This window comes from Desarmillaria tabescens, assembly GCF_030435595.1.
Source record: "Desarmillaria tabescens strain CCBAS 213 chromosome Unknown EV420scaffold_10, whole genome shotgun sequence".
Lineage (NCBI taxonomy): Eukaryota > Fungi > Basidiomycota > Agaricomycetes > Agaricales > Physalacriaceae > Desarmillaria > Desarmillaria tabescens.
Genome location: NW_026848309.1, coordinates 324,033 through 350,436, shown reverse-complemented (window position 1 = coordinate 350,436; position 26,404 = coordinate 324,033). Strand labels below are relative to the sequence as shown.

The 26,404-nt window shown below is 47.7% G+C and overlaps 11 protein-coding genes and 1 non-coding gene across 12 annotated transcripts; 7 read left to right on the top strand and 5 right to left on the bottom strand.

The window, feature by feature from the left end:
- The first annotated feature begins 25 nt into the window (after window positions 1–25).
- EV420DRAFT_1526820 (uncharacterized protein) lies at window positions 26–3,781 on the top strand. Its single transcript, XM_060472437.1, has 13 exons — window positions 26–165; window positions 220–347; window positions 399–420; window positions 475–857; window positions 909–933; window positions 985–1,117; window positions 1,168–1,435; window positions 1,490–2,018; window positions 2,066–2,113; window positions 2,164–2,483; window positions 2,534–2,683; window positions 2,733–3,574; window positions 3,635–3,781. Exons 2-13 carry the CDS (start codon window positions 277–279, stop codon window positions 3,682–3,684), a joined length of 2,841 nt encoding a protein of 946 aa, XP_060333457.1. The 5' UTR covers window positions 26–165; window positions 220–276; the 3' UTR covers window positions 3,685–3,781.
- EV420DRAFT_1526815 (uncharacterized protein) lies at window positions 3,782–5,721 on the bottom strand. The gene is made up of 9 exons (XM_060472436.1): window positions 5,582–5,721; window positions 5,187–5,507; window positions 5,091–5,133; window positions 4,824–5,034; window positions 4,670–4,775; window positions 4,426–4,606; window positions 4,258–4,372; window positions 4,123–4,206; window positions 3,782–4,069 (listed from the first exon to the last, which is right to left on the bottom strand). The coding sequence occupies exons 2-9, from the start codon at window positions 5,335–5,337 to the stop codon at window positions 3,833–3,835; spliced, it is 1,128 nt and encodes a 375-aa protein (XP_060333456.1). The 5' UTR covers window positions 5,338–5,507; window positions 5,582–5,721; the 3' UTR covers window positions 3,782–3,832.
- EV420DRAFT_1526808 (Alpha/Beta hydrolase protein) lies at window positions 5,722–7,528 on the top strand. Its single transcript, XM_060472435.1, has 6 exons — window positions 5,722–5,865; window positions 5,927–5,990; window positions 6,042–6,308; window positions 6,364–6,474; window positions 6,527–7,155; window positions 7,220–7,528. The coding sequence occupies exons 1-5, from the start codon at window positions 5,836–5,838 to the stop codon at window positions 7,153–7,155; spliced, it is 1,101 nt and encodes a 366-aa protein (XP_060333455.1). The 5' UTR covers window positions 5,722–5,835; the 3' UTR covers window positions 7,220–7,528.
- On the bottom strand, window positions 7,529–8,793 carry EV420DRAFT_1761934 (uncharacterized protein). Its single transcript, XM_060480682.1, has 3 exons — window positions 8,063–8,793; window positions 7,760–8,007; window positions 7,529–7,704 (listed from the first exon to the last, which is right to left on the bottom strand). Exons 1-3 carry the CDS (start codon window positions 8,347–8,349, stop codon window positions 7,550–7,552), a joined length of 690 nt encoding a protein of 229 aa, XP_060333454.1. The 5' UTR covers window positions 8,350–8,793; the 3' UTR covers window positions 7,529–7,549.
- Window positions 8,794–8,862: 69 nt separating this feature from the next.
- EV420DRAFT_1664726 (uncharacterized protein) lies at window positions 8,863–10,311 on the top strand (the record flags this gene model as incomplete). The annotated part of the gene is made up of 5 exons (XM_060478961.1): window positions 8,863–9,275; window positions 9,344–9,360; window positions 9,406–9,656; window positions 9,709–9,977; window positions 10,034–10,311. 5 exons carry the CDS (start codon window positions 8,863–8,865, stop codon window positions 10,212–10,214), a joined length of 1,131 nt encoding a protein of 376 aa, XP_060333453.1. The 3' UTR covers window positions 10,215–10,311.
- Window positions 10,312–10,857: 546 nt separating this feature from the next.
- On the bottom strand, window positions 10,858–11,999 carry EV420DRAFT_1526803 (uncharacterized protein). Its single transcript, XM_060472434.1, has one exon. The coding sequence runs from the start codon at window positions 11,844–11,846 to the stop codon at window positions 11,199–11,201; it is 648 nt and encodes a 215-aa protein (XP_060333452.1). The 5' UTR covers window positions 11,847–11,999; the 3' UTR covers window positions 10,858–11,198.
- A 5-nt stretch (window positions 12,000–12,004) lies between these two features.
- Window positions 12,005–13,732, top strand: EV420DRAFT_124659 (uncharacterized protein). The gene is made up of 4 exons (XM_060466695.1): window positions 12,005–12,549; window positions 12,606–12,851; window positions 12,904–13,166; window positions 13,216–13,732. The coding sequence occupies exons 1-4, from the start codon at window positions 12,043–12,045 to the stop codon at window positions 13,445–13,447; spliced, it is 1,248 nt and encodes a 415-aa protein (XP_060333451.1). The 5' UTR covers window positions 12,005–12,042; the 3' UTR covers window positions 13,448–13,732.
- An 897-nt stretch (window positions 13,733–14,629) lies between these two features.
- On the top strand, window positions 14,630–15,495 carry EV420DRAFT_1640017 (uncharacterized protein; the record flags this gene model as incomplete). Its single annotated transcript, XM_060477046.1, has 3 exons — window positions 14,630–15,099; window positions 15,149–15,366; window positions 15,419–15,495. 3 exons carry the CDS (start codon window positions 14,630–14,632, stop codon window positions 15,493–15,495), a joined length of 765 nt encoding a protein of 254 aa, XP_060333450.1.
- Window positions 15,496–15,976: 481 nt separating this feature from the next.
- EV420DRAFT_t97 lies at window positions 15,977–16,077 on the bottom strand. Its single transcript has one exon. It is a non-coding gene; the product is annotated as a tRNA-Arg (tRNA).
- Window positions 16,078–18,425: 2,348 nt separating this feature from the next.
- On the top strand, window positions 18,426–21,509 carry EV420DRAFT_1526793 (cleft lip and palate associated transmembrane protein). Its single transcript, XM_060472433.1, has 16 exons — window positions 18,426–18,563; window positions 18,619–18,652; window positions 18,705–19,015; window positions 19,064–19,178; window positions 19,224–19,342; window positions 19,390–19,462; window positions 19,522–19,566; window positions 19,618–19,900; window positions 19,953–20,027; window positions 20,204–20,327; window positions 20,376–20,491; window positions 20,745–20,895; window positions 20,945–20,986; window positions 21,033–21,103; window positions 21,159–21,237; window positions 21,290–21,509. The coding sequence occupies exons 1-16, from the start codon at window positions 18,471–18,473 to the stop codon at window positions 21,389–21,391; spliced, it is 1,833 nt and encodes a 610-aa protein (XP_060333449.1). The 5' UTR covers window positions 18,426–18,470; the 3' UTR covers window positions 21,392–21,509.
- Window positions 21,510–21,570: 61 nt separating this feature from the next.
- Window positions 21,571–24,228, top strand: EV420DRAFT_124540 (uncharacterized protein). The gene is made up of 5 exons (XM_060466682.1): window positions 21,571–21,791; window positions 21,845–22,105; window positions 22,213–23,218; window positions 23,269–23,919; window positions 23,973–24,228. Exons 1-5 carry the CDS (start codon window positions 21,633–21,635, stop codon window positions 24,095–24,097), a joined length of 2,202 nt encoding a protein of 733 aa, XP_060333448.1. The 5' UTR covers window positions 21,571–21,632; the 3' UTR covers window positions 24,098–24,228.
- EV420DRAFT_124537 (uncharacterized protein) lies at window positions 24,173–25,599 on the bottom strand. Its single transcript, XM_060466680.1, has 5 exons — window positions 25,184–25,599; window positions 25,063–25,139; window positions 24,859–25,012; window positions 24,628–24,802; window positions 24,173–24,573 (listed from the first exon to the last, which is right to left on the bottom strand). The coding sequence occupies exons 1-5, from the start codon at window positions 25,214–25,216 to the stop codon at window positions 24,386–24,388; spliced, it is 627 nt and encodes a 208-aa protein (XP_060333447.1). The 5' UTR covers window positions 25,217–25,599; the 3' UTR covers window positions 24,173–24,385.
- Between the last annotated feature and the right edge of the window lie 805 nt (window positions 25,600–26,404).

Sequence of the window (26,404 nt, the reverse complement as noted above, 5' to 3'; positions counted from 1 at the left end):
CGTCACGTGTACTTCCACAGCCACACAGTCAACTCCCAAAGTTCTGCAACCGTTAACTCACCCTACCGTTAACCCTGACTTTGCCTCAATGACCATACACGGTACAGGAACATTGAATACTGGATAGCAACCACGTGGCATCAAGTACCTTACCAGTGACACGAGGTTGCCCATTTTTAGATTCAGCTCCGAGTCAATGACAACTTCAAAATTTTGTAGCTGGTATTCTGCCGACTGCTGATATCAATAACTGTCATCAGCATTGAGGACAGAGACATGTTAAAAACTCGTGCTGCAGATCTTAAAGAAGAGGGTAATAGATACTTCAAGGCCCGGCAGTTTGCTCAGTACGTGCTTTTTTTCGACGGTCGCAGGATCTTTTCTAACTTTTTTTCTAGGGCCGTAAAACTCTACAAACAGGTCTTTGAATTGATTTTTTTGACAAAGGCTCCAATCCTGACTCGTCTGGTTTAGGCTGAAGAGTTTGAATCCGATAACCCAGTCTATCCGTCCAACCTGAGCGCAGCCTTGTACGAAATGGGAGACTATGCCGCATCCTGCCAGGCGATCTTACGATCTGCAAAATTACTCTCTGAAAGCCCCAACCCGCCATTGGCTGCAAAACTCTCTTTGAGGCTACCCAAGACACTAACGTACGGCTTTCGGAACAGTACCGTCTTGCCGAAAGACTATTATTATCACGAACGGTCCATAGAACAACTCAAGCCGCCTGTTGGTGTTTCCGAAGAAGCTTGGGAGGAATGGGAACGCACTATCGATGAATTTGACACTGTTGTGAAGCATGCCAGTACTGCAAGAATGAATTTTGTTTCTCTATCAATGGCTAGAAAAGCGGCGTGCGTCATCCATTTCTTATTATTTGATATGAATACTGAAGTGTATTTCAGCCGTTCAGACCTGGAGTATTTCACAGTAAGTAACGTTCGAAGACTTCAGACCATTCGCACCGACGAGAATTTGTAGATTGGTCATGACGATGTCATGTCAATCATTTCCGACTGGGGATTAGAGAATAAAGGCAATACATTTGATCTTCGCAAGGTCTCGGCGGAGCGTCTTTCACAGCTGTCTTTTATTTGGGGTGGAGGTGGCGACGGTATACATCTCTGTAATACAGCAGTAGCACCTTTTGACACTTCTTTCCAGGTCGCCATATCTTCGGGTCTATCATAGGTCTCAATCAGACTTATCTGGAACTGGCTCCGGAAAAACGTGAAGCCTCCAGAATTCATTTTACTCTCCTTGACATACATCCCACGACTATTGCTCGGAACATGTGTCTTTTTATGATGATCAACGAACTGATAGTGATGCAGCTATGCAAGCGCACTGATGGTATCGAGAAGGCAGAAATCAAGGCAACCATTTTCTATGTCTGGATGGGAGTTGCTCTACCATCCTATTGCCATGTTAGGTACCCCAATCCCCTAAAATTACGGCTTTTATCTTTAAGTAACATGATTTTTAGATTTATGAACATCGTTAAATCCCTCCTGAGAAACTTGCAGACGCCATCATACCAGCTTCCTCATTGGCTACATGTTACCAAAGATTCGATTCCAGGAATTGTTACCTCCCTGAGATATTGGGATACACAGTTATCCCAGCGGACAGTGCAAGAAATGCTTCACCGTCACCGCCAGTTCGAGAATAGCCCCATCAGTCTCCCCAACTTGAACTTACAGGATATCAAAGCCGAGATCGATACTATGACTGACGACGAAATAATCGACTTCGGTCATGTGCAAATGCAGATGTCTCCTCCTTCCGAGAAAGAAGCACGACAGGAATGGCTGATGGGAATACGCATCATGATGTTCCGAATGTTGGCCTCTGGGAATGAGGGACGCCGTTCTTCCCAATTCTCCACAGAAGAGGCGTGGTATGGTATTACTCAGTGTTTCCTTCCGCCCAAAGTTTTGAGGTCCCGTCATGAGTCGTTCGACAAGCTCTGGGCTAGTATATCCCAATCGCCCTCGCAGGCTTTGAAGAAACAGGTATGATGCACATGGTCGTCGAGGGCATGCATTCATGTGTATTTTAGGCGCTAGATCACATTGAAGGAACCTGGAAACCGAACCCATCGCTTTTTGTAAGCAGTAGGTCGCTCCCCTCCACGTTCTTCACCTGATGATCGCATAGGACGGTGTCCAGGAAGTCAAGTTCGACTACCCGTCAGTCGAGTTCAATGCGTTTGAGATGGTTGAACGTATCACGCAATTCAATTCTCGTATGGGATTATTAAAAGAAAGAAAAATGGACGAAGATTGCCCAGCCTACTCGGTCTTTGAGATCTTCTTTGATGCCGTGGTCGATGGCCTAGTAAATCTCAAAGATCATATCAAGATAGAACTCCTCCAGGGTGACATCTCCCAGGAGCTAATGAAGATGGCTCATGGTATTGATAACCGTCCGCCTGATTTCCCGCGGATGTTCACTCGAATGTGGCTGAGCAACGTCCCGTGAGTTATGTTTGTTATGACGTCAGGCTGTTTTTCTCATGCAATGTTAGCGATTACACTCATGGCCCTATGAACATGGCTGTGTTCGCCATACCCAATCTAGAATCTGAGCCTGATGCCTCGGTTGCGGCCAATTGTCTACTGAACCCTAGCCTTTGGAAAGACAGCGGTGACAATTTAATCTACAAGTGCGTGGTCTATGTCGTGTATATACGACCCACGTTGTGACTAGGGACCCTTTTCAGCTACTGCTTTGCTGACAGGAAACGAACTCGCTCGCTTCCTTGGCTGCCATATTGTGGCGAGTAGCCCTTGGGACGTCATTGAATTCTCGGCCAAACCACTCCCTCGTCCTTTGTCTACACTTGCTACCCGTGAGGAGCTCATCATATGGTTGACACGCGTCTTCATCACTACGATTCTCCCACCCGAACCCCCGAACCCTCGCACGGAACTTCTGTGCCGTGTCCGATACCCGAACAACCTTGTGGCCTTCTTTGGGCTCCTTATGCGACTTCCCGCGATTGGATACCCCCCGCATTGGATATCCGAATATCTCAACACACTACTCGCTGACAATCTGGTAACTGATCTAGTTCCCTACCGAGGAAAATTCCCCATCTCTATCTCTGAACCGGCACGACGCGCTTCATGTCGGAGAGTTAACTTGAACCCTTGGCTTGCCGAGTGCGAGACAATAACAGCATTAAGCTATGAAGCACTACCATTTCCCGTATCCCTGCGTCTACGTCGAGATGATATCAACACCTATGAAGCACCTCTTTCCATTAAGGACTTTGGTCCTTCGACCTTGATGGAAAAATATGGAAACTACGACCCGGTATTCAGCCTCGTCTTCTATAAACGTGGTACATCGATTGAAAGCATGGTCCAACATATGTCCCAAGATACGATGGTAAACATCTTCGAAAAGGGACACGGGAAAGGCGAAATGTATGTGCTGTCAGTTCTGGAACAATTTGGTATTACGAAAGGAGGTGTCAGATGGAAAATGGGGAGAGAGAGAGTAGCGAAGATGAAGGAAGAAAAGTGGGCTTTCGTTGCTTATAGATTAGACTGCCACGAAATCAGTAAGCCACTCAAATTTGCATCCTTCCTTACATCGGATATATTTAAATGCGATTTTCCAGGTTCCACGATTACGGCCGACAGATGGTTAGAAGTTGCGCAAATTCGGTAGAGCTCCCATGAACGGTCCTACGATTTATGCAAATCATACTTTACCATAGTTTTTATTCGTAGTCCACATGTTTAAAATGAAAATGGGCTTATATCTGTAGCCAAAGTGTTAATGTAAAGTAAAACATATGTCTGCGTGGTCCTGCACGCTAAGCCTGAGAAGATCGTGATGCTATGGACCCGCTGTGCCTAACATCCGCAAAGGTCTCTGTTTTTCCAAAAGAGCTGCTGAGGTGAGGATTACCGCCAAACTCGATGGCATCCAAATTGGATACATTCGGCGACTGTTCCGGGGGATTGCTTTTGTCCGACTGAAACGTGAACATGGCAGTTTCGTTTAATTCACCTTGGTGGCTGACAAGAAGGACTATGGTCGGATAGATCCCCTGGTTCGAACGGTCAATTTGGCCAGTTAGAACGAGTATTACCAGATACATACCGCGAACTGGACGTTGACCGGAGTGTAGACGTCACCGAGAGTGCCAAAAGGAAGTCGAATCACAGTGGCAATTAGAACCGTTATCTAGGAGGTCTGAGACTCCGCTGTAATAAAATCGTTCGAACAGTTACATACTCCAGAAAGGCAGTAAATGATCCCGGACTCGACGAGCAAAGTTAAAACTCGTTCTGCTACGGTTATATTTCTCCGCCTCATTTGAAGTTCGGATGTGACCCAGTGTCTATGATGCCTACAAATACAAGGTCAAATCCTATCAGGGTAAGAAACAACCAGGAAGCAGACCAAGCCTTGATTCCGACAATCGAAGTGGAAAAAATGTTGGTCAACAATGACAGGACCAAGTTCGTCACCTGGCAGTAGTAATCTATCGCACGAGCTAAGCCTCTATGGGCTATGACGATGTGCTGGCTGACAGAAATAACGGTTATTGCGATGCGCAGTCCGATTGTGACCATAACAGACACTATGAATCATTCCGACCATGGACGGGAATGAAAATGACCAGTACAAAATATCCAAAACTCACGGAGAGTCAAGCATAAGAACACCATAGGGAGAATCAAACTTTTGCTGTACCCGTCTTGACAAAGTACCCAAGCCCGCCAAACGACGACCCCGTCGGTTAGTACATACTATGGAGCGCTGAACATTGAGATTTTCTGCAGGAAATGGATACTCACGTTCAAGAGGACGAGGGCATTCATCAACATGCCTTGTTGTACGCTGTAGGTAGAAGCGATATCATCCAGAGGAATCCCATGAACAAATGAGGTGGTGATAAGATGCACGTCGTGATATAAAGATAGGATCCAATACGCAGTCGAAAGGGAGAACATGAAGACCAGCATGCAGAACAGCAAGATATGCGATTTCCTTCGAAGACCTCGCTTCCTATACATAGGGCTATCAGTCGAACGCCAGCATATTGGTAAAAGAAAGCGACGTACAACATAACATAGGAGCAGATCGGCATGAGAATTGTGTACATGCCTGCGTGTTAAGGTTCACTTCAACCCTTCGACGAGGAGAGACTCGGGGCTCACCGTAAACTAAGGTTTGGCATGTTAATCTTATCGTATAGTACAGAATATCGAGCCCGTCTGTGTCCGTCATGACAAATGAAATGGGATCAAGACGGGGAGAGGATGTCGAAACCCTTATATATAGAGGGCGGGAGGGAGCAGATACCGGCATAGGAAGGGGATCATCCCAGATTGTTCAACGGAGTATGCCCTTGAAACATGTTGATTATGGTATCGACGCTCCCTATACCACGGTCAAAGAGAGGCGAAGCCAACGGAACGGTGGGAAGATCTCTGGTGTTTCGTGGCTTCGTGTGAGATGATCATATCCAACGAGATGTTCTGCAAATAGATCACCACCAAATCGCCGCCGTTAACAGGAGCTGAAAATTTCCTTGATTATCATGATGCATTACCATGGTACAAGCTCCGATTGTGTCCACACGTCAGCACGCGAAAATCAGCAATAGTCCTAGATTCGAGTAGCTGGGCACTTTGTACATGTTCGTCGCGGTGAAAACTTAAACGTCGGACTTGATGATGCATTGATGACGCGTGACCATTTTGGTAAACTCATCATCCTTATGCTCGTTCGTTAAGAGCATCCACCTCACTGCGTTCGGTACTGCGTACCTCTGCTCTTTAGCGACCCTAGGACAAATAAGAAATTATGCTCGAGATGCCAGCGAAGGACGAACCGGTATGGGATGCCAAAGTCAACTCTTGTAATTTACTAAAATATCATGATTGCGCTTTTATAGAGTCAATATGGGCATATCACATGGAAAGATGTCATCAACATCGTCACTACGTTTCTCCTGCTGCGTTTGTCTCTCAACCTTCGCTGCGTCTCCTCCTAACTATTGCCGAAAATAGCTCTCTATGTGGTCTGGAAAATTGTGGCCTCACCCCGTCCCAACAAACCTTGGAGGATGACGGTCACCCTCGCTGTGGCTCGGTACCTAATGGATAGCTTCTGTTATCGTGAACTTCAGTATCTATCTGGGCAAGCTGTCAATGTTTACGCAAGATGGACATTCCTCAGAGGGCTACCATCTACTATAGACGAACTCCCAGAGAAAGGCACCTATTTCTTATGGGTTGGACCCAAGCGACTGGATAGGGTCCTCTTGTACATACCTGGTAGGCACTTTCAGCTGGATGATAATAACCCTTTCATGAAGACGTCGCATTGTAGGGGGTGGATACGTCCTCCCACCCTTCGATAGTTTCTTTGCTTTCTGCAGATACGTTCAACTGGAACTTGAGGCGCAAAACATCCAGGTGGGCGTGGCAGTTTTTTCCTACAGTAAGCCATATTATTATTTTTCAAATTTCTTTCTTGCTAATCCAGGGAAAAGACCTTATACCAAACGCTAGATTCCCCAGCCAGCTCCACGAGGCTCAATCAGCCATCGAATATCTCTTACAATCCGGCGTCAAACCGGAAAACATTGAACTCGTAGGCGATTCCGCAGGCTGCAACCTTATTCTTCAGATATTCTCCCACATTCTTCATCCCCTCCCGACGTTGAAGCCTTTCGAAACCGTTCGCTTTCGTGGCGCATGCCTCATTTCACCGTGGGTATCCCCCAGCGGAGAGATCGGTGCAGAGACTTTTAGGCGAAATAGTAAAACCGACATCATAAGCGCAGACGACCTGCTCTTGTGGGCAGAACCGAGCCTTCGAGATCTATCCAATTTAGCTCTGCCGTTCATCGAGCCCGCCAAGGCTCCCAAATCCTGGTTCTCTGGCATTGATGGGTTGGCCGAGCGCATTTTGATCACTTCGGGTGGTGTAGAATGTATGCACGAAGCTCATAATCATTTCTATGAGTGGCATTTGAAAGGCTACCATCCGGATATCCAGTACCTCGTTCAGAAAGACGGCGTGCACGATGAGTTGTTGCACGAGTTCGCATTGCACAACAAACCTGTGGGAGAATTGGCACCGTTGATAGTAAATTGGATTGCTGAAAGTTTTCAATGAGTGAGTGTGCCAGTATTCTTCGTCTTCTGATGCAGGTGAATTAAAGCTTTAATTCAACTCTCAGAGCAAGCAATCAACTTCGTTATATGAGCAAGTATGGGTATGAAACGCATCTCCACATTTATATCTGAAAGTTTTGCTGGTAATGATTCGGAAAGGCAATTCCGTCTTATTTTTGGGAGCATGGGTAGCACGCACCACTTTAGATGAACGGGCACCCGCAGAATTCCCTCCCGGAGAGCAGTATATCCTGACTCCTTACACCCGGTGCTTTGGAATCGTCCGTACCGGTGGAAGATCTTGTTTAATTTTCACGAACCCATCTTGCTGTGATTAGTAAAGAAAGACATTCATGATTCGAAGTAATCTATATAGGACTTGTATATCTCTAATTTCAGGGACGCTCGACGAAGACGAGCTTTTCTATGTGATCACCTGCAGCCCGATTGAGGAGCTGCAGGGAGCACTTTACTTTCGTTTTCATCGTCTCTGTCCAGTGGGCTGTCCATGTCTGGCCACCCCATCCATGCCATCCATCTGTCCGGATGTCTGAAAATGGACAATGAGCGCTAGCTTTGGATTGAATACATGAAGACTGTCGTACCATGAATGCTATCAAAGACTAAGGATGAGCGATCATGCTTGCAGATGTAATTGATAATGTTTTGTATAGTGTTCCTGGGGTCTGAATCTTTGTCGCAGTAGCGACGGGAGACAACAAGCGCCCTGACAAGGAGCTCTCGCCAAAACCACACCATGTGGTCGTCCAGGTCTGCCGTGGCATTGTAAACGATAACGCCCGGTTGTCCGAATGATTTCACGGTTAAAGGCCGTTTGCACAAGCGGTTAAATCTGCAATCGATGATTAGCTTTGAAGGCACAAGATGGACTGGTGCTTGCGACCTACGTTGGTTCAGGAACGGCGCTTTCCGCCGCTTGCAGCGCGTCGGAGCAGGCGTCAAGACAGCAGGCAATGATACCGAGATTAGCATCGCCGCTGGTCAAAAACCACCCAAGTTCGTGTAGCCATTCGACTAACTCGGTGAAGAGTGCTCGGATGTCTTCTTCTATCAGCCGTTGTATCTGATCAGTCATAGGCCAAGTTTTGTGAAGAGTAAAAAGGTGTGAGATAATGCGGTCGAACGATGGCCTGTGCGTCTCAAGGTCGAGCGTGGGATTTGTAGTATAGCGCATGATAAATCGCGGACTAGGAAGGGGATCGTGTTAGGGTTGTGAGGCATAAGTTAATTGACGTCGAGCTTTTATTTCAAGCACTCCGGTGGCAAGAATGATAGGCGAACCAGGGAAAACATGACTAGGACGATCGAGGAAAGGCTGGCATTATTGTAAGATGAGTCAAAATTTACTGCCATAGCAAATCAAAGCGAAAGACAATGACAAGCTTATGGCGCATCACCGGGATCATTGATGCTAGTGTATACGCCTATGAGAGAAACAATAAGTACCGAGATAAGACATGAATGCATGAAGCTTCATCCAGCCCGTGGAGATTTTGTTTCAAGAGCATGGGTACCACGATTTTCCTTAGATAGTTATTTGCGAGGAACGAAAAGAGTTTTGAATGGGGATTGAAGCACGGGAGGGCAGGGAGGCTCGTGGTGGGAACTTGAAGGAAAGCATGATCGCGTCTGTGGCGTGAGAAAATCACAATACTTCGGTTTCCTCAGTTCCGTCATTGCAGGCTGGATGCTGGGACGTATCAGCTCTACTATCCGTCGCCGTAGTGCTAATCGTTTCATTCTTACGTTGCGCCATCTCTCCTCATCTTCTCCAATCCATCAACATCGTACAGTCCGCGTTGGGGACCTCACCGCGGGTTATAATGTCACCCAAGTTGTTAAAGCTATCAAAGCCAACCCGGTGGAGAAGATACTGGAAAAGAAGGACCATCTACTCGTTCAATTTTTTGACGGTGCTGCTGCAAAGCATTGCTTGGAGCGGCACACGGATGCTAAGAGCCTGACGTTGACAATAGATGAAGAGGGTTCACCGAAGTTGTCAGCTAAGATTGTCGCGGGTCTCGGCGCATTCAATCTCTCGCGGGAATTTCGATTAGAAAACCTGCCTGAAACTGCCACAGAAGACAGATTGAGGAAAAAGTTCGCCGCCATCGATGGGCTGGAGTGATTGCACTGCGAAGCCAACGCGTATGTTCGGTTTTTGGAAGTGAGCCAGTCTATAGACGTGCGTATTTTCCCTAACAATTTGCTTGGGCTCATCCCATATCAGGCTGCCGCCATATTTTTGCTCGAGAGTTAGACGCAGATCTCAGAAAAACCAGGGTAGTCTATATTAACGACAACGACAACTACGACTTACCGGACTGGTATACTGAAACCGAAGATGACGGGCCAGTCCAACGCATGGTGTCGGTCAACGGTGCGAGCTCAGAAGTCAAGAAGTTCATACGACAGTCGGTGCGCACCTTTGAGAAGGATCACCTACCGGTGCTATCCCTCTGTATCTTTCCGGCTACAAACGTATGCTGGATTATGTCTTTCATAATATCATTCAGGCTAACAATTCTATCAGAATATTGTAATGCGATTTCCAACAGCAAACTTTGCCCGGTCCTTCGTCGACATTCATCAAGCCGACGCGAGCAAATTAGGCGCAGATCTTGTGCTGGAATATGATGACCGAACAGATTACGTGACTCGTGGCATGGTTACTGCCCTAAACTTGGGGGCACGTAGGACGGTTCGCCTTGTCTCACGTCAAAACCGGATGAAACAGACAGTGGAATATTACAAGATTTTCCGGCAATTCGGAAGATTGATTACCATCATGCCGCAAGTCAGGTATGCTTTTCGTCTGTTGCTTCTTGGTGCAGCTCTTGATGATGGTTGAAATACAGAGCCGAGACGGAGTCCACCATCGTTGCTGTCGTTTTCGAGGACATAGGCTCTGCTATGAAATGTATTCTTGGATTGGCCAAGTCTGGTAGGTCTTTCCTGGGTGTTGATACGATGGATATGAAGGGCACCAAGGTGAATTTCTTCGGCACCCGAACGCTGGCGCCCATCAGCATGTCATAGCTCTCTTAACTCTGGGCTGACCAAGAAAAATTGTGTCACCGGAGCAATTATCTGAACTCATCTAGTTCAAATGCCTTTTGCTTTACACTTGACGCAGATCGACTGCAGAATTGCCCGTAGGGAGCGTTGCATGTACAAGTATCGACGCAAATTGCAGCACTGTGGTTTTGAATTGACAGACCCTTTTCCTCGGTCATGGCTGGAATGGCCACCTCCAGCTGATGATCACCACCTTCGGGTCTGGGGGTTTGAACCGAATTGGATAGTCATTCTTACCTCCGTTCGTTCTCTTCGGCGATCCTGAAACTGGTGCAGACTCCAAGAAGACACCGATTAGGATACTAGAGGCGTGCGCGTGTCGGGTTGGACAACATGTCTCCATTTCCATATGCCACGCCGCCATCACACTCATCGAACTGGGTACACAGTGAACCCCAAGGTTTTCGACAGCGATTGGATAGCAGGACGACGTTCAGAATCGCAGCCATTCCTTGTATATGAACGTTCCAGAGTGCGAGCTACTAAGATCTGAATATAGCATACTTTTAGTCAGAAGGCGGCTGTAATACAGATGCTTTAGTTATCACACTAGCACCTGACAGGTTACTGGCTATTCGTGGAACGCTTCTGTAGTACTAGTTCATCTTTGGTCCAAATGAAGATAAACATGATATTCTGGCAAGTCTGATATCGAGCGTGAATTATGTATCCATGTCCAAAGGAGAGAATTCTCTTTCTCCTCGTGCTACCTCTATGAATTGAAGTCCAAAAAATGGAGCCTATAAATGAAACGCAAACTACGTAAGGTCTCGAGGACGAAGAAAATGTGGATACAAGCGTTATTAAATCGAGTAGAGTTCTGGAAGAGTAATATGGCTACAAAAGGTCATGATGTCAAATACGAAAAAAGTCCTGTGAAAGTCCGTGATAATGAATGAGAGTCCTGAGTCCTTCTATCAGTAAAAATGTCCAAAGTCCTTTTCTTCAAACCCCGACAATCCTCCTAGCCAAGCCTTTTTGGCGGTGAATGGTGCAGCGAGCCTGACGCCTTCCGTAACAAAACTCCCGGATATGAAGTCGTTTGGGACGGCGGGGGTAAGGCGTTGACTGCGAGGCTGCGGATGATACACTTGTCACAGAGGACAGTGATACGTCAGAAAAATAAGATGACGTGGATTCTGTATCCGAGTCCGAGTCGCTGTCGACTGGGGCGAGGTCAGGAGGAGTGGGTACGCGTATGGGCATAGGCACCAAAGTGCGTGGATGAACAATCTGTTTCCCAGCGATGAAACGGACGTTCGATGCATGCAGGTCAGCATCAGCATCCCAGAGAGCAACTGTACGAGCTGCAATCTGGGCCTGGACATGAAGAGGCGTGATGGTTATGTGGATATCCTGGTTCCCGAGCAGAAGGATCCAGTAAGGCCAGGGCAGGCCAGTGGACATGCAGGCATCGTGAACGGGTCGTGGAGGGGGCCTATATGGCGACAGTGAAAGAGACCGTACTCGCTGCAGAGATTTTTTAAGCAAGCATCGCAGCTTGTCGACGACCAGAGACGAGCAAAGGGGAGCAAGGTCGTCAGTGAGGAACGAAACGACGGCAGAAACGGCACTCGTGTCGATGACCTGCATGGCGGAAGACTGAGGGTACTCTACGTGAAGCCGCAGTCCTTATATAGCCGGGTGGGTAACCAGCAACCATTGTGGACACCGATGCCATTGTAATGCCAAAGCGCAACAATACCTGTCCAAGTTAACTTTTGCCGGCGTCACTACCGGTCCGGTCTGCCGGACTATCTTTTTTTCTTTCTTTCATTCATACCCCGTCATGCTGGGACTGGGACGCGCCCTCTGTCATCGTCGCAGTGTCCTCTCTCGTTATCTATCATCGTCCTCGCCAAATGACCAATATTCGTTTAGACGCATCGTTCGCGTCGACAATATCCCTCAGCAACTTGGGCTTGATCTCGGTGCTATAGATGACTTTTTACAGGCAAGCCCAGTGGAGAGGATAGAACCTCGAGAAGACCGTAGTATGTTGGTACACTGTTTCTCCGAAGAAATGGCCAATCGTTACATTGAGACGCATAACGGACGACAGGATGTGACTCTAACACTTGACGAGACTCCGTGCCAGCCAATATCCTCCTATGCCGTAGCCAATATGGGATTACTATTCATGACTCGATGCCTCATGATTCAAAATATTCCTTCTACTGTCAAGATGCAAAACATAGCGGAGTTCTTTCAGCCGTACACTATGCACTCTTATAAAATTGATGAAGAAAAATCTTGTGTACATGTCCGCTTTCTGGACATACATAAAACAAGATATGTGGGTATCATTTCTTGGAATGGATATATGTACTTGTCCCTAATTCATTCATTCAGGCTTATTCTGCTTTTTGTCACGTCTCAAACTCTCAATTCGGAGGTGCGCGCGCGTCGTTCGCAAACGATTTTATAGGCGATGCATACATGTATCCTCGTTGGTACATGAAGGAAAGAGATCTCTACCCACTACGCACTGTCATCATCCGAGATATCGCAGATGCTCAGACATACTTCCGCTGTCGTAATGCCGTTATCGAGTTCGACGTCGATCCAGTAACTCTTGCTCGATTCAAGCAGCGAAAGGTAAGAATGAAATATCCTCAAGGTATCCGTTTCTGATCAAGTATATTCACAGACTATGCTAGTAACTTTCCAAATGTCGACAACCGCACAAAGATTTTTCGACAGCTTTGCGCCCTTGGCTGAACAACTTGGCGTCACAGTCTCAATGGCAGGGGGAACCAACCCTCGACTTGTCACTCCAGCACTTCTCACCGCTTATGACCTTGGCGTAAACCGAACTCTTCACCTTCGCATCAACCGGACCCACTTGAATCTCGCGTTTATGAACATGTTTGCGCGTTTCGGTGATATAGCGAGAACCTCAGTTCATTTCCCGTACGTCTTGGCATGGCATTCTTCAGCTGTGATTATTAACTGCGTGCAGGGAGGATCCTAACTCAACAGAAGGAGACTTGTTTATCGAGTTTCAGAATATCCTTGGGGCTCTGCGAGCATTGGTCCAGCTCTCACAGGGAGCCAATGTAACATTTGCAGATCTTCATGGAGCGCCTATGAATTTCCGCTCGGCGAGTCAGTTGAAGCCTGTGACTTTGAAATACACTCCGAATGTTTCTGCCTCTCGGTGGGCTGCTCGACACGGTCACGTTGACATTTGATCAGCGTTTTAAAAAATACACAGTGTTACCTGCGATGATTCTTTGTGGATATCATTCTTCTCGCCAAGTTCCTTGCCACTGCTATCTGAAGCGTCACGACCAAGTCCACATTTGGTATTATGTACATTCTCCACCTTGACGATGCAATCCTTACGACCTGTGAAATCCTACTGCTGTTCTGTTCTCAACGGAAATACCCTCATGTGTATATGAACATTCCATTCTGTATTCATCTCCAATCATTTCCAGTATCATCGCCGGCGTCCGGTCTATTCTAAGACTGGTTGTGACAGATCGGTCACCAAACACCGCTTAGGGCGATGATCCGGCTTTCCATCTTGTCCCCATCTTTTTTTTTGTATCATCCACCCTGGTCCTTTACCATGCACCTCCCCCAGTTCCTGAATGTTGTCCCATACGTTCTCAACATCTCGTCATGTGGCGCCAAACCGCTCTAACCGACGCCTCAGGGTTTTCTATCTCGATGGCAGTCTAGATAACGCTCCCTTCGAGATATAGGCTGATATAGGGCTTCAGAAATCAATTCAAGACAGTGTTACGGACCACCCGATGGATACGGATAGCCTTCCTCGGCGCCGGGAACGTGGAGCTACGGGGAGGTATGGGAGCGAGGTGATCGAGCGCGTTACAATTGCCTGGAGAAAAGTTTCTGATATCAGGTGCTCCGTAGTCTCCTTTTCGACACACTTTATTAGTGGGCGTGGATGTCAGGATCCGTATTTCCGTTTCCCCAAGATGTGCTGGTGCTGCCGCATCTTCGCTTGGAAGGCTCAAGCCAAGGTCATGCAACGACCGCCTCTTCCTCCCTATCTTGCGTATGAGCTCGCTATGCTGCGACGGAAGAGGAGTGCACCATGGAAGCATCATCTAATCAACCGGGATCTGTGGGACAAGGGATTTCCTTCTCAGCGGATGAAGTGGTACGAGGGCTACAGGTGGCCATAGTGCCAGACCTGGACAAGGCAACAGTGCGTTTCACCCTTTACTTTGTTTTGTTAACGTGCTGACTGTTGTCTAAGTATCACCCCTTTTGGGCGGTTTTATTGTTTCTATGTCTTGTTCCTTTGTGGCTTGCCCTTTGGCATAAGACGCCACTCCTCCATTTCAGCAACTTCTTCATTTATAAACGATGACAAAGATTCTCCCCTCACATCTTACAACATGCCTGCTCGAACTTATCCCTCAAACAACTCTGCGTCTCTCTGGCACCTTGTCGCATCTGCAGAACGCGTCAGCCAAGACTCCTCTACAGCCCTGTCTGCTGCCAAAGGCCCTTCCGATGAGGAACGTACTGATTCAATGAATGCCCTAATAGACTCGGTAGCCGTGCACAACAGGCTCCTCGCCGCTGCGAGGGAAACTGTCCCCAATCCACCCGCTGCTGATGTGGAGAGCTTTGAATACAATATACACGTTGCGTCGACTTATTCTGGTGTCAGCTATCTTCGGGGGTTCGCGGATGGTATTTACAACTGGGATATAGCATCCGCTGAAGTATCCAGATGGCTGGCTTGTGTCTGGCGGTGCCTCGTCCATGAAAGCCCAGACATCAAGCTTGTTTATGACTGCCTTTCGTTGTTCACGTACGCTCTACGTTCGCTAGAAAAGCCGGGCACCTTGTCGCGACACAAGTCAGTGTTCATTTTACTTCCTCGTGCTGATTACTGATTCACGTATCAGATTTTCCGACTTGTCGTGCTATCTCAGAGTGGAAACGGCTGTTTGCGATATTTATGACGTTGATGAGCACCTTGAGTCCCATATCGTCTGGATATGGAGGGATCTCATCGTCTCTTCAGTTGCTCACGATGGCGCTCTGGGCGCTACGGTTCTGATAAATAATCGTATTAGTGAGTATGGTTACGGGAAACTCGTTGCAGACCGTATTCGTAATCCTGGTAAGTCGTGTACAGTCTGCCTAGCTGTTTATACTTAAATACGATATTTCAGGGCAAGATCTCGACGAACTTTGGGATGGGCATTGGTCACAAGCCATGATAGACGCCGGCCAGGAGCTGAAACCGTAGTTGTATTTTCGCAACGCTGAAAGTTCCTTTTGAACATTGTTCTTATGTCTATAACACCTTGGTCTGTTGTATCTTATGTTGTTGTATCTTTTGTTCTCGTATTCCATTCGATGATTCCCGTCATTTCAACTAGAATGGCATCTTGCACCCTCAACGAGTTGCATAGAGACAGATGCCAATGTGATACCACGCCTCGGTGGAGCGTTTTACCATATAATGTTTAAAAGAAGATTTCTTGTGATAGACTGTATATAAAATCAGTACCCTATGCTAAGCCGGATGGTGGCGTCATGGTGCTACTTGACAGAAGCCGGCATACGGCAGAGAGCCAAGATGAAAGCTGCCATCAGTTCGGCATCTCCGGCAAGCAGCGTTTCAACCGTCTGCCGCAAATGCCGATCTCCGGCAGACAGTGAGCGCCGCTCTGCCGAAGTGTCGGAAGCAGGATGCCGGGCAAAATGCCAGAGTGCCGGCCGGCAAAAACCCCCGGCGGGACTCGAACCCGCAGCCTCCAGATTGCGCTTATGTAAGCGTTACATAATACATAGAAGTCTGACGTCATAACCATTAGACAACGGGGGCTTCATTATTCTATGTAAACTTGAATATAAGTAAGCAAAACAAGGGCTATCGAATAGTTTTGGCCTGTTTTGCTGCTGTCGCTGCTACTACTGCAATATCGTCCTTCATTCCGAGCAGCATTGGTGAATAGCCTCTTATCTGTGCGCATACTCTGTATGGATACAACCATGACGCCACACTTTCAGTCGTCGATACACACTGTTAATTCTGCTGATGTATACATCTTGGCGCAGCATGGTGCTACGGTGCTACTGTCCATTAGAACAAGGGCCTATACCATTACATTCCACGTTTTGAGATCGCCCTCATGGTCAGCAGTCCTGAAGCGGTCAAAACTATCGACAACTTTGTATACACACCGCTACATCGTCAGATCGACTCCTGGGGTGCCAAAACAAGGTAGCATGCCATCGCTTGTGGTGTAGATGTGACTGCTCCAGGAATACAAGGGAAGACTCTCCATTTTGGATGTGGGAACTTTGCTATATTCAACATCGTTGAATACCGTGCTCTGTTTGAAGCATTCACGAACACTTCCAGCATAGTTCTTCTGAAGGATAACCTCTCCGTCATCTCCACCCTTTTGCGTGAAATCATGCAGAGCCAGAGCTAATGGATCTTTTTCTTCGCAACGGCTTGTCACAATTCGCTGATCACGAAAATTCATGTTTCTGGAAACACTCACTCCCCTACATTGTGAAGATGACCGAGACACAGCTGCTTTAGGCTTTTAATGCGTACTTTCGTTGCAGGCACGTCTTGCGTTTCTCCAAACAGGTATTTCTCCATAACAGAGGTTAGCTTCTAGTTCAGTAATCACGGCACTCGTAGTAGCTGCTAATATGTGTTTAGTATTTCACTGAAAAAGACAATCGACAACTTCAAATTCAGCAAGCACCGTGGATACCACAAACGCTGGTACCATGTAGTGAGTCTTTCATCTAGTGTCTACTATCCTTCTTTTGCTCGAGAGTATATCACAGACTTTGCAAGATTGGCGTTACAATGAGTATTCGAATTCAGTGTTCAATGACCTCGAACAGTCGAGTAGAGGAGTGACCTGGGAATGGGTCTCGGCCATACAACTTGCCCTCCACTACCTCCGTGTCGGAAATATTACTCGATTTTACGAGTTTCCCCAGATATTTTTGGCAAGCAAAATACCCGAGCTCAGAGAGTATGCGGAATACTCCTTCATTTGGCTGTGGAGGTCATTCCGATTTTTCTCAAAAATAAAATTGGCGTCGATGCACGAGATAATTATAGGCATACACCCTTGCATATTGCCAAATCTATGGCTTCGCTCAGGCCTTGATCGATTCCGGCGCAGATGTACATGGCATGGGTCCACCCCTCTACACGTTGCAGCCTCTAGTGTAATAGCCAAGCTACTACGGGTCCACGCCATCTCATTCTGCGTTTCGAGATAGTGTTGCTATGAGCCTCATGGCCTTGGTTCTGGAGCGGTCAAATTTATCGACAACCTTGTATGCACACCGCTACATCGTCAAATTGACTCCTAGGATGCCGAAATAGTGAAACATGTCATTGCTTGTGGTGTGGTGCAGACGCGACTGCTACAGGGATACAAGGGGACACTCCCCATTTTGGACGTGGAAACCTCCCCGTCATCTCCCCCCCCTTTGCATAAAATCACGGATCCAGAGCTAATAGATCTTTTTCTTCGCACTCCCTACATTGCGTAGCTGACCGACGATACTGCTCTTTGTAACGCGTACATTCGTTGCAATGAATGGAACAAACCTTTTTTGCAAGAAACATTGGAGACTGATTGACACCCCCCTTCATGGCTGCAAGTTTCAGCAAATATTCGTCTCAAGTCCCATCTCTACATGTATGTCATTCTCTGGATTCGGATAACCCACGTTTCAGTCGAAGTTCAAGTTGGCTTCGGAGATGATTTTGAAGCGGTAATTGCGTTATTGGATCACGGCGGCAACTTTAATGCTCAGGGAACAAGCACGGACGAGACTGGGATATGCTGGGATATGCTCTCGAGGGGCAGCCGTGTGCACGGGACGCATATGGATTACTTATATCCCATGGAGCTGCGCGCACCTCTGAACATTTTGCGCCGTGGCGAGACTTTGCACACTACGTAGATAGCAGTGACGGTTTTATGGCTACAGCAGACGTTATAAGGTTTCGAGTGCTTTTCTGAACGTTTCAGCAAAGTTGAACTCAGTTAGGTTGAACGAAAAAGAATATTGCGGTGGCGGTAGATGCTGATATACGCCGTCATTTGGCGTTCGAAACGAGAGTAGAAGTTCTCGTTCCGTAGCGGCTAATAAATTTTGAATAAACTGCGGTAAAATCGGCCCGAACTCCTTTTGTGGGTACGTACGCTTCTTGCTCACATACTCGAACTTGCGATGTCGACAGCGCAAGCTCCTGCAGCTGCTCCAGCCAACGACGGCCCTCAACAAGAAGAATCAGGCTTTCGTAAGTTCTTCGGATTTGCTCAGGTGCGCATTGAGTAATTTCAGCTCGAGCCCGGCGGTAACGATACTTGTTTTCCAGCAAATAATCATCTTTTGGACGATCACGCAACTGGGTACGCAAAACAAGTTATTTTTGTCAGATGGGCTCGTATTTACAGACTGCAGCCACGAAGTTCTTTGCACCAAAGACAGTTGGGCCAGATACAGCAGTATCTACTGGAGGAAAGCAAGCCGTCAATACGCAACCTGTAGATCCATGGAGTCAACCCCCAACGCATGCATCTCTGGCGTGGCCGATTGGCGAAACATATTCTATGCAGGTGTACTTTACTACAACCCCACATACCGATAGCTTCGCGAAGCAACGGAGTAACATTAATAAGGAAGACAATCTGCCACATTTCGTGTGGGATAACATCAAGTTTGGAGACTATAATGACCATCGGTCCGTGGAGTATACCATCGACTTCCCGGAGGTGCGTGACTGGCTCCATCTTTATGACTCTGTCTAATCGGTATTGTAGGTCGTCAAGAACAATGGTTCGCTGTGGGCGGATATTTTCTTACTGAGGAACGGCGCAACTTTAAATCCTTCGAGCACCTCGTTCGATGCGGAAAACATCCACCATGTTCGCAAGCGTGCGTGAGTCTGCTGCATGAAAAACCTTGTCTCATTTATTACAGTTCTTACGCCATATTTCCCTCGAGCGAAGGCTCGCAAGGAAAAGAACCTTTTGAGTGGCGAGGCACCTGTCGAGGACGAGGCCGAAGAAGCGGATGTTATTGTCCCTCATTGGCATAGCGTTAGTCTAAGTCTGTTCTCGCTGGCAAGGTTCTCATTTCTCGGTAGAACATAACCCTTGCTCTCATCTCGGATCCAGCTGTTCTTCCCTACTCTTCGCTTCCGCCACCAATTCTTGAGCGTGAGTTGTACCGTTTTTTTTTTCCAGTTGGCCTCTAGTAACACGCCGTTGCATTTCAGACATACACCTCGTGCCCGATGCGAGAGATGTAACTGGAACGAAAGGTCAGGACCCTTCCCGATAGTTCATATATAATAATTTTGAACGTATCTTAGGTTTATACAAACCCATCATCTTCCCCAACGAATTTTGGCACCTACGAAGTCACTATGTTGAGGTGAACAGCACTACCAAGGCGCTGCCAGTTCAAGTTGTTTTCCAGCCCATGTCATACATGAAATTCCAATTATTCGCCACTATGACCCAGGGATTCAAAGACGCTGAGAAGCAACAAGGTACAGCGGCCCACGCAGAAATTGACGAAGTCAAGCGAATGCTGCTAGAGACAAACCCTTGGTTCCTCGGATTGACCGGCATCGTTAGCGTGCTTCATGTACTGTAAGTGTTTCCCTTCCTTATGACCCTGTGGCGCGATTCCTGATAAGTGCAGCTTCGAGATGCTTGCCTTCAAATCCGACGTTTCTCATTGGCGCCAGAAGAAGGAGATGGTTGGAGTCTCTGTTAGGTATTTCGCTTCACCTAGGCCTTCACATCTGGGCTCCGGTAGTCTTTCTTTGCGCGCAGCTGGTATCCTCCAGTCTGCGATAGTGAGCTTATCCTGAGGATAGCTCCGCAGCTACGTCCGCGAGAAGCTTCGGGGGTCCAGAGTGAAGTTTGACGCAGGTGCTGACTCCTGCCTAGAACTATTGTCACCAACGTCTTTGTCCAGATCGTTATTCTATTATACCTCATCGACAACAACGAGAACACCAGCTGGATGATTCTCTTTGGTTCCGGCATGGGCGTACTCATCGAAGCATGGAAGGTGAGAATAGAAATGTTTCATCAACAAAACCTGACGCAAAATGTATAGATAACAAAAGCCGTGGATATATCTTTGGTATCCGCTCCGGCGGGTTCTTTAATCCCGTATAAGCTCGACATCAAAGACAAGCATGTTCTCAGCGAAGACGAGAAGAAGACCCAAGAGTGAGAAGTTTTTTTGATTTCGGAAACATCTTGATTGCCTTCTACCCGATGCATCCTCGCGCCGGTGTCCTATTTGAGGTAGATCATGACAGGTCCTGCCTTTTCATTTGGGTTTGCCTAGCCGTGAATCTAGGTGCTGTCTCCGCTAAACCCTGACAAAAATGAACAGGCAGGACGTGCTAGCGATCAGCCGCGGTGTTAACGCCTTGCGCCACTTTGTCCGGCGTCTAATACTGAATAATTTGTTCTGCAGATACGATAAACTGGCCTTTCGTTATGTCTCGTATGCGGCGATTCCGCTGCTCGCTGCGTATACTGTGTACTCGCTAGTCTACAACACCCACAAAGGATGGTACAGCTTCGTCATCTCGACCCTGACGTCCTTCGTGTACATGTTCGGTTTCGTATGTGGCAGATACTGTGATGCTTTTACGCTGTTAACACTTTCGACAGGCTCAATTGGTCCCTCAGCTGATTATCAACTACAAACTCAAGGTGGGGTTCACTCTCAGTTCATCTGCTGATGCTGACGTGCTGGCAGAGTGTAGCCCATATGCCAATGAAGGCAATGATCTATAAGACTCTTTCGACTGTTGTTGATGATCTATTTGCGTACGTCCGGAACGCCCAAGACCCATCCTTGATGCTGATGCCCGCGTGTGCCAAGGTTTTGCATTAAGATGCCGTTTTTGCACCGGCTGGCATGTTTCCGAGACGATGTGGTATTTCTGATCTTCCTGTACCAAGTGAGCCACCATCTGACCGGCGGCGACTCGAGAGACTGAACTCTATTTCCAGCGGTGGATATACCGAATTGATCCCAAGCGAGTGAATGAATATGGGCAGGTCATGGTGGAGGAGGTGGATGCAGCGAACAAGGAGTCGAAGAAAACTCGCTAGACTAATGAATGCCGGTCTATTATATACATAATGTTTGTGTCAATAGAGCATTTACGAAGTGAACACGACATGCTCGGAGCTACCATCATATGGCGTAGCCTGAGAGCTGTGCACTAAATGACATTTTATGACTCGGCCATGAGCGAGGCCGTGACCCGTTATATCCACGCATTCAATTCCAAATCAGTCTGTTGTTGACGCCCACCTTCATCCACCTCGCGCTTCTTCGTTGCATCCTGCCATGGCGGCAGAGGTTTCGCGCAAGAAAAAATCCCGTTTCGCATGCAAATGCCTCAATGTGCAAATCAAGGCCTCGAAACCAGTCGGACCAGTACCGGCAGAGCTTGCATCGGAGCCAGGATTCACTCAGGTCTATGTGAAGCACGACGGGATTTCGGCGGTAAGCATGCTGTTCCTTGTGGAGCTGGCTGTCGTTCACGCTAATTGTCGCAGGCGCATCCCCAGTTGACATTGAGGATCCGTTCTCGTGGCACGCCCATTGAGGGATCGTCGCGGTTCGCTCAGTTTATGTCCTTGGGCTGTTTAGTTTGTCGGACCCTTGTATATCGTGCCTTTATTTCTGCACCGTTGCAGACCAACTCACATGCAAACTTGGCGACTCGAGAAGGGCCCGTTATACCAAAGTCGGGATGGGTGGAGGATGATGTGCTCAGGACGCCGTCGGGATGGATTGAGGTCTTTGAAGGAGCACTGGTGAGTCCAATTCTTGGGCGCTTTTCCTTGCTTTGTCTGCAAGTTCTACGCGTTTTTTCTCTCAGTGGCGTTCTATAGTTTGAAGGCTGACTTCTTCCTAATTGTAGACCGAAGCAGACATATCACAGCAAGAAGAATCGCCACAGTATTCTTCACTATTCTCTCTCGTTCTTCCTCCTATCGCTGCTCCACCGTTCCCCAAGTCGCCAACCCTGTCAACGCCAGAACCGACAGAACTTCATTATCTTGCAGCGTTGGAGCCCATGTATCCTTCCACTCCTGCTACCTCCGATCCCGTCTTCCTTCGCCTATCGAATATAGCTGCTATTCAATCTGAAAAGCTCCGATTAAAGGCAGAGCAAGAAGTCGATGAGATCGTCAAGGTCAAGATAGCGCAGTTGCTTCAAGCTGAAGATGAACTCAAGGCGCAAGTCCAGGCTCTTGTAGACACATACAGAGAAGGTTTACGTGTTGCAGAAGAAGAAGGTAACCCAAAGTCACCCACACTCCGTTCGTGGAAAGAGACCAGTTCCGGTGACTCCAATGGAGCTACAGTTTCTGTACGAGACTTTGTCCCCGTGCAAGTGCCTGCAACAAGTCCATCACGGTCACCACCTGCTCCTCGTGTTTCGACGCTTTCGGCATCTCTCGCCACTTCGTCATTTCACCACCCCCGGGCAATCAAGGAACAAGCTCCCCATGACGGGCGCCCTTCGTCTATCGCGTCTTCAGTCACGCTCACGTCCGAGAAGTCCCACCTGCACGAAGAAGGCAGCACGGTGTTACAATTTCGCAGAAATCTTGATGATGGCCTTAATACTGCAGCAAGTTACAGGTATTTTGTCAATCTTGAAGACGAAATGGCGCGACATCGCAAGGAATCTGGCAAACAACCGGAAGAGAAGCCGAGAAGCGCAAGTGGGAGTGCACAGGCTGCACCCTCCGAGCCGGAAGCTCCGCAGTCGACACCTAGTTCCAAAGGCAAAGAACGGGAATCACCAAGTAGCGGGGAGCGACCACCATCATTAAAGCCTAAGCGAAAGGTGACTTTTGATGTCCAATCGGAGGAGAGATCTAGTACCGGAGACTCCCCGCAATCACGCATCGATTCAGGTTTGTAGATCTTTGTATGTCATGCTACCTCTTCCTGATGTCTTATCTAGATATGGTCTTCGATCTTGAAGAGGAGGAAGGAGGAGAACGTCCTGTCGAAGTCAGACCTGTATTACCTTTGATCGAGCAAACCGCACCTACCCGTCCAAACCGGCCGCGTTCACACAGACAACAGCCTGAGATAGCCAGTTCGTTATCATCATTCCGGCCTTTATCTCTATTATCTTCTCCTCACCGTGGGTCTCCCAACGGCCTATCTTCATCCCCTCTTGCCTCTTCTGTCACGTCAAGAGTAGAACGGCCGTCGCCACTTCGGATGGCGATGTCGTTACCCGACGAGGATCCGTCCATCGCACGTGTATCTCCTGGCTCTCCGAGGCGCTCCGCTCAGTCGCCACGGAAACTGAGTGAGATACGGGAGGTTCCTCACGACAAGGGCATTGACATCGCTCGACCTTCTACTATTGAAGGTAGTCTTCAAGAGCAGATGGATGACCACCAGCAGCGACATGATGAAGAGATAATGCGGCTTTTGGCCGCTGGGACGCCTAGCCATCGCGCAGCGTGGAGTAACGGTGGAAAGGCTTGGGGACAATTCTTGCATCGTGGACGGGAACGTATGTTTGATTCAGATGCCTTGGCAGAGGACGATTATGAAGTCGATAAGAGACGGGAACATATCAATGAGCACTATGAAGAAGGTAACTATTGTTACATTCTGTACTGTCTCTTTTTTGGCTGACTTGACATGCAGTATTGGATTCAACGCGAAATGGCGTACCGGGCTCACTACCCGTTCGTATAAAACCTCTCGTGAAACAGCGAGAAGTTCTCAGCTTGGCATCATATAAGCCTCAAATGATTGGCGCTAGGGAGTGATCCATTCCCTCCTTCGTTTTGGTTCAGCTCTCCTTGCTTTCTTTGCACGTTTTGAATGCGTACTCCGAGGGCGGAGTTACTGCATACAATCCATTCATCTAATATACCACTGTAATAATCACTGTATAAGTAGAGATTACGAGTACTACTACTACCATCGCGATTGCTCTGCCATTGAATTATTAATTACGGACTTGGGCCATATAAAAATACTCTGAACGTTAAGGCTTATATAAAATAAGGTTACATGTACATGAGTTAATGAATGTACAATGTTATGTACTCCATTTAATTCTTTCTTGCGAGCGGTTCATCCGCCACCGTTTGACTGGCAGCGCGCTTTTTAACACCCTCCGCCTTTCTCAACTTGGTGACCTCCTTGCCGATATCGTTGATGATGATTTTATGAAGCTTGGGATTATATCCGAGTTTGTAGAGGATCTCTAGATGCACGAAGAAAGGAGCGAGAACGGCAGCTAGCACGAAGATTTATTCATCCATTATAGTCGAGACAGAACAGGACAACGCACCACCAAGAATATTATCCAGGAGCGCTGGGGCGCGTTTTTCTGCTATACCATGACCAAGGAACTGAGCGATCCAGCAGAGCACATGCACAGTTAAAGCAATAGCCATATGATCAGATCTCTCGGAGAATTTCATGGCTGACAAAAAACAAAGCGTCATTTGAGGGGTGTATATAAACTGTTGGAAGCACGTTGTGACTAAGGATATAGAGCTGATGAGAATGTCGGACCCACCGCAGCAGTGGGCTCTAGGATATAGTAGTAGAGCAAGTTCGTAACAGCCCAGACGGTAGAGAAGTTGAGGTCGAAGGCAAGGTAGTTGTTGATCGCAAAATGGATGTCGGGTAGCCATGTAGGCAGGACGTGGGTGCCCATGACTAGACCAGTCCTATAAAACGATTATGAGCTGAAAAGACGAGATAAGCGCGTCGTACTTACCACAGAATCATCGGCACGCAAATTATATGAATCGTGACATTGATAGGATTTGTGTGGTAGGATCCATAGAACGTGAACTGAAGATGGTAAGACAACGAATGACGAGGGAGAGAACACTTACTTGTTTCCTAATGTCGAAAAGTTCAGAAACCATGATGGTTGCAAGCAGGGGGGATGCGCGGAGGTATCCTTGGTGTGCATGGGACCTTTTATCTCCCGGGTCGGGTCTGGACCGCCGTTCATATTGACCTACCTCCCTTTTCACAAGGTTTCGGAAATTCCCTAAGTTAACATTGCTTTCACACGAGGACGCTTAATCATAAGGACTCATAGTGTGAATGCCACCGCGTCCAGAGACTCCAGGGAATCCAGGAGCCAACGAAGATTGTTCGATACTAGTCCCCTGACATATCTGGCCACGAGAAAGTGACGTCGGCAAGTACACGAAGTCTCGGATATTGTTATCAGAGAATTGGTGACGAAAGGTCCAAGCCTAAGGACGGAACCTCCGGTCGCGTCATCGTGAGGGATTCGGAAATAGTTTCGGATATCGGGTTGACGGAATATGACGCTAATGCCCTCAGCTGACACAATGTAACCAGTCCGCGTGTGGCATCCCGAATGGTAGCAACGTTTCGGCGACAATGGCAGTGCTCAGAAAACTGAATGCTTGAGATTCGATAATTTAAAAGTTGTTGGGTAAATCCATATGTGGCGCACACGTGGCGTTTGTCGTGTATGTATACATAGCAACGACATACGGCAAGTAGCAGAGCGGATGTAAGGCTTCAGATCGGAGTGATAAGGGAGGATGAAAGCAAGCAAGGAGGACACTACAATACTGAATATGCTGCCACAAGTCGTGGTAAAATAGAATACTTTGAACCACAAAGTTGTTCGGCTTAACATCCTACTGCTGACTAAGGGCATAGAAGGAGATATCTAGACTTGGCGTCAGTTTCAAGCTGGGGACATACATAGACTAAATACACCTGTAAGACTAGGGCCACATTCAACTGAATGTATCTAGATGAGACAATGTGCGTCCAAGCGCTGGTACTTACTGCTCGCGGCGGCCGGTCTACCATGTTCCATCGGAACCGAAAGCTAAGGCTTGAAGGCAAGATATGAAGTGAAGTAGCAGGCGTCGTAGAGGATGAACGTTGGTACATGGGTCCTCGTTTACTGAGATGGAATTATCCTAGGTCAACTCGGAGAAATGGAGACATTGCTCATACAGATAGTGCGGCAGTACTAGAGGAATATACTTTCACAAGCTAGCGCGGTTCAATGTGATGAAATCACACGGCAGCATGGGCAGTACGAGCAGTGAGAAAAGCTG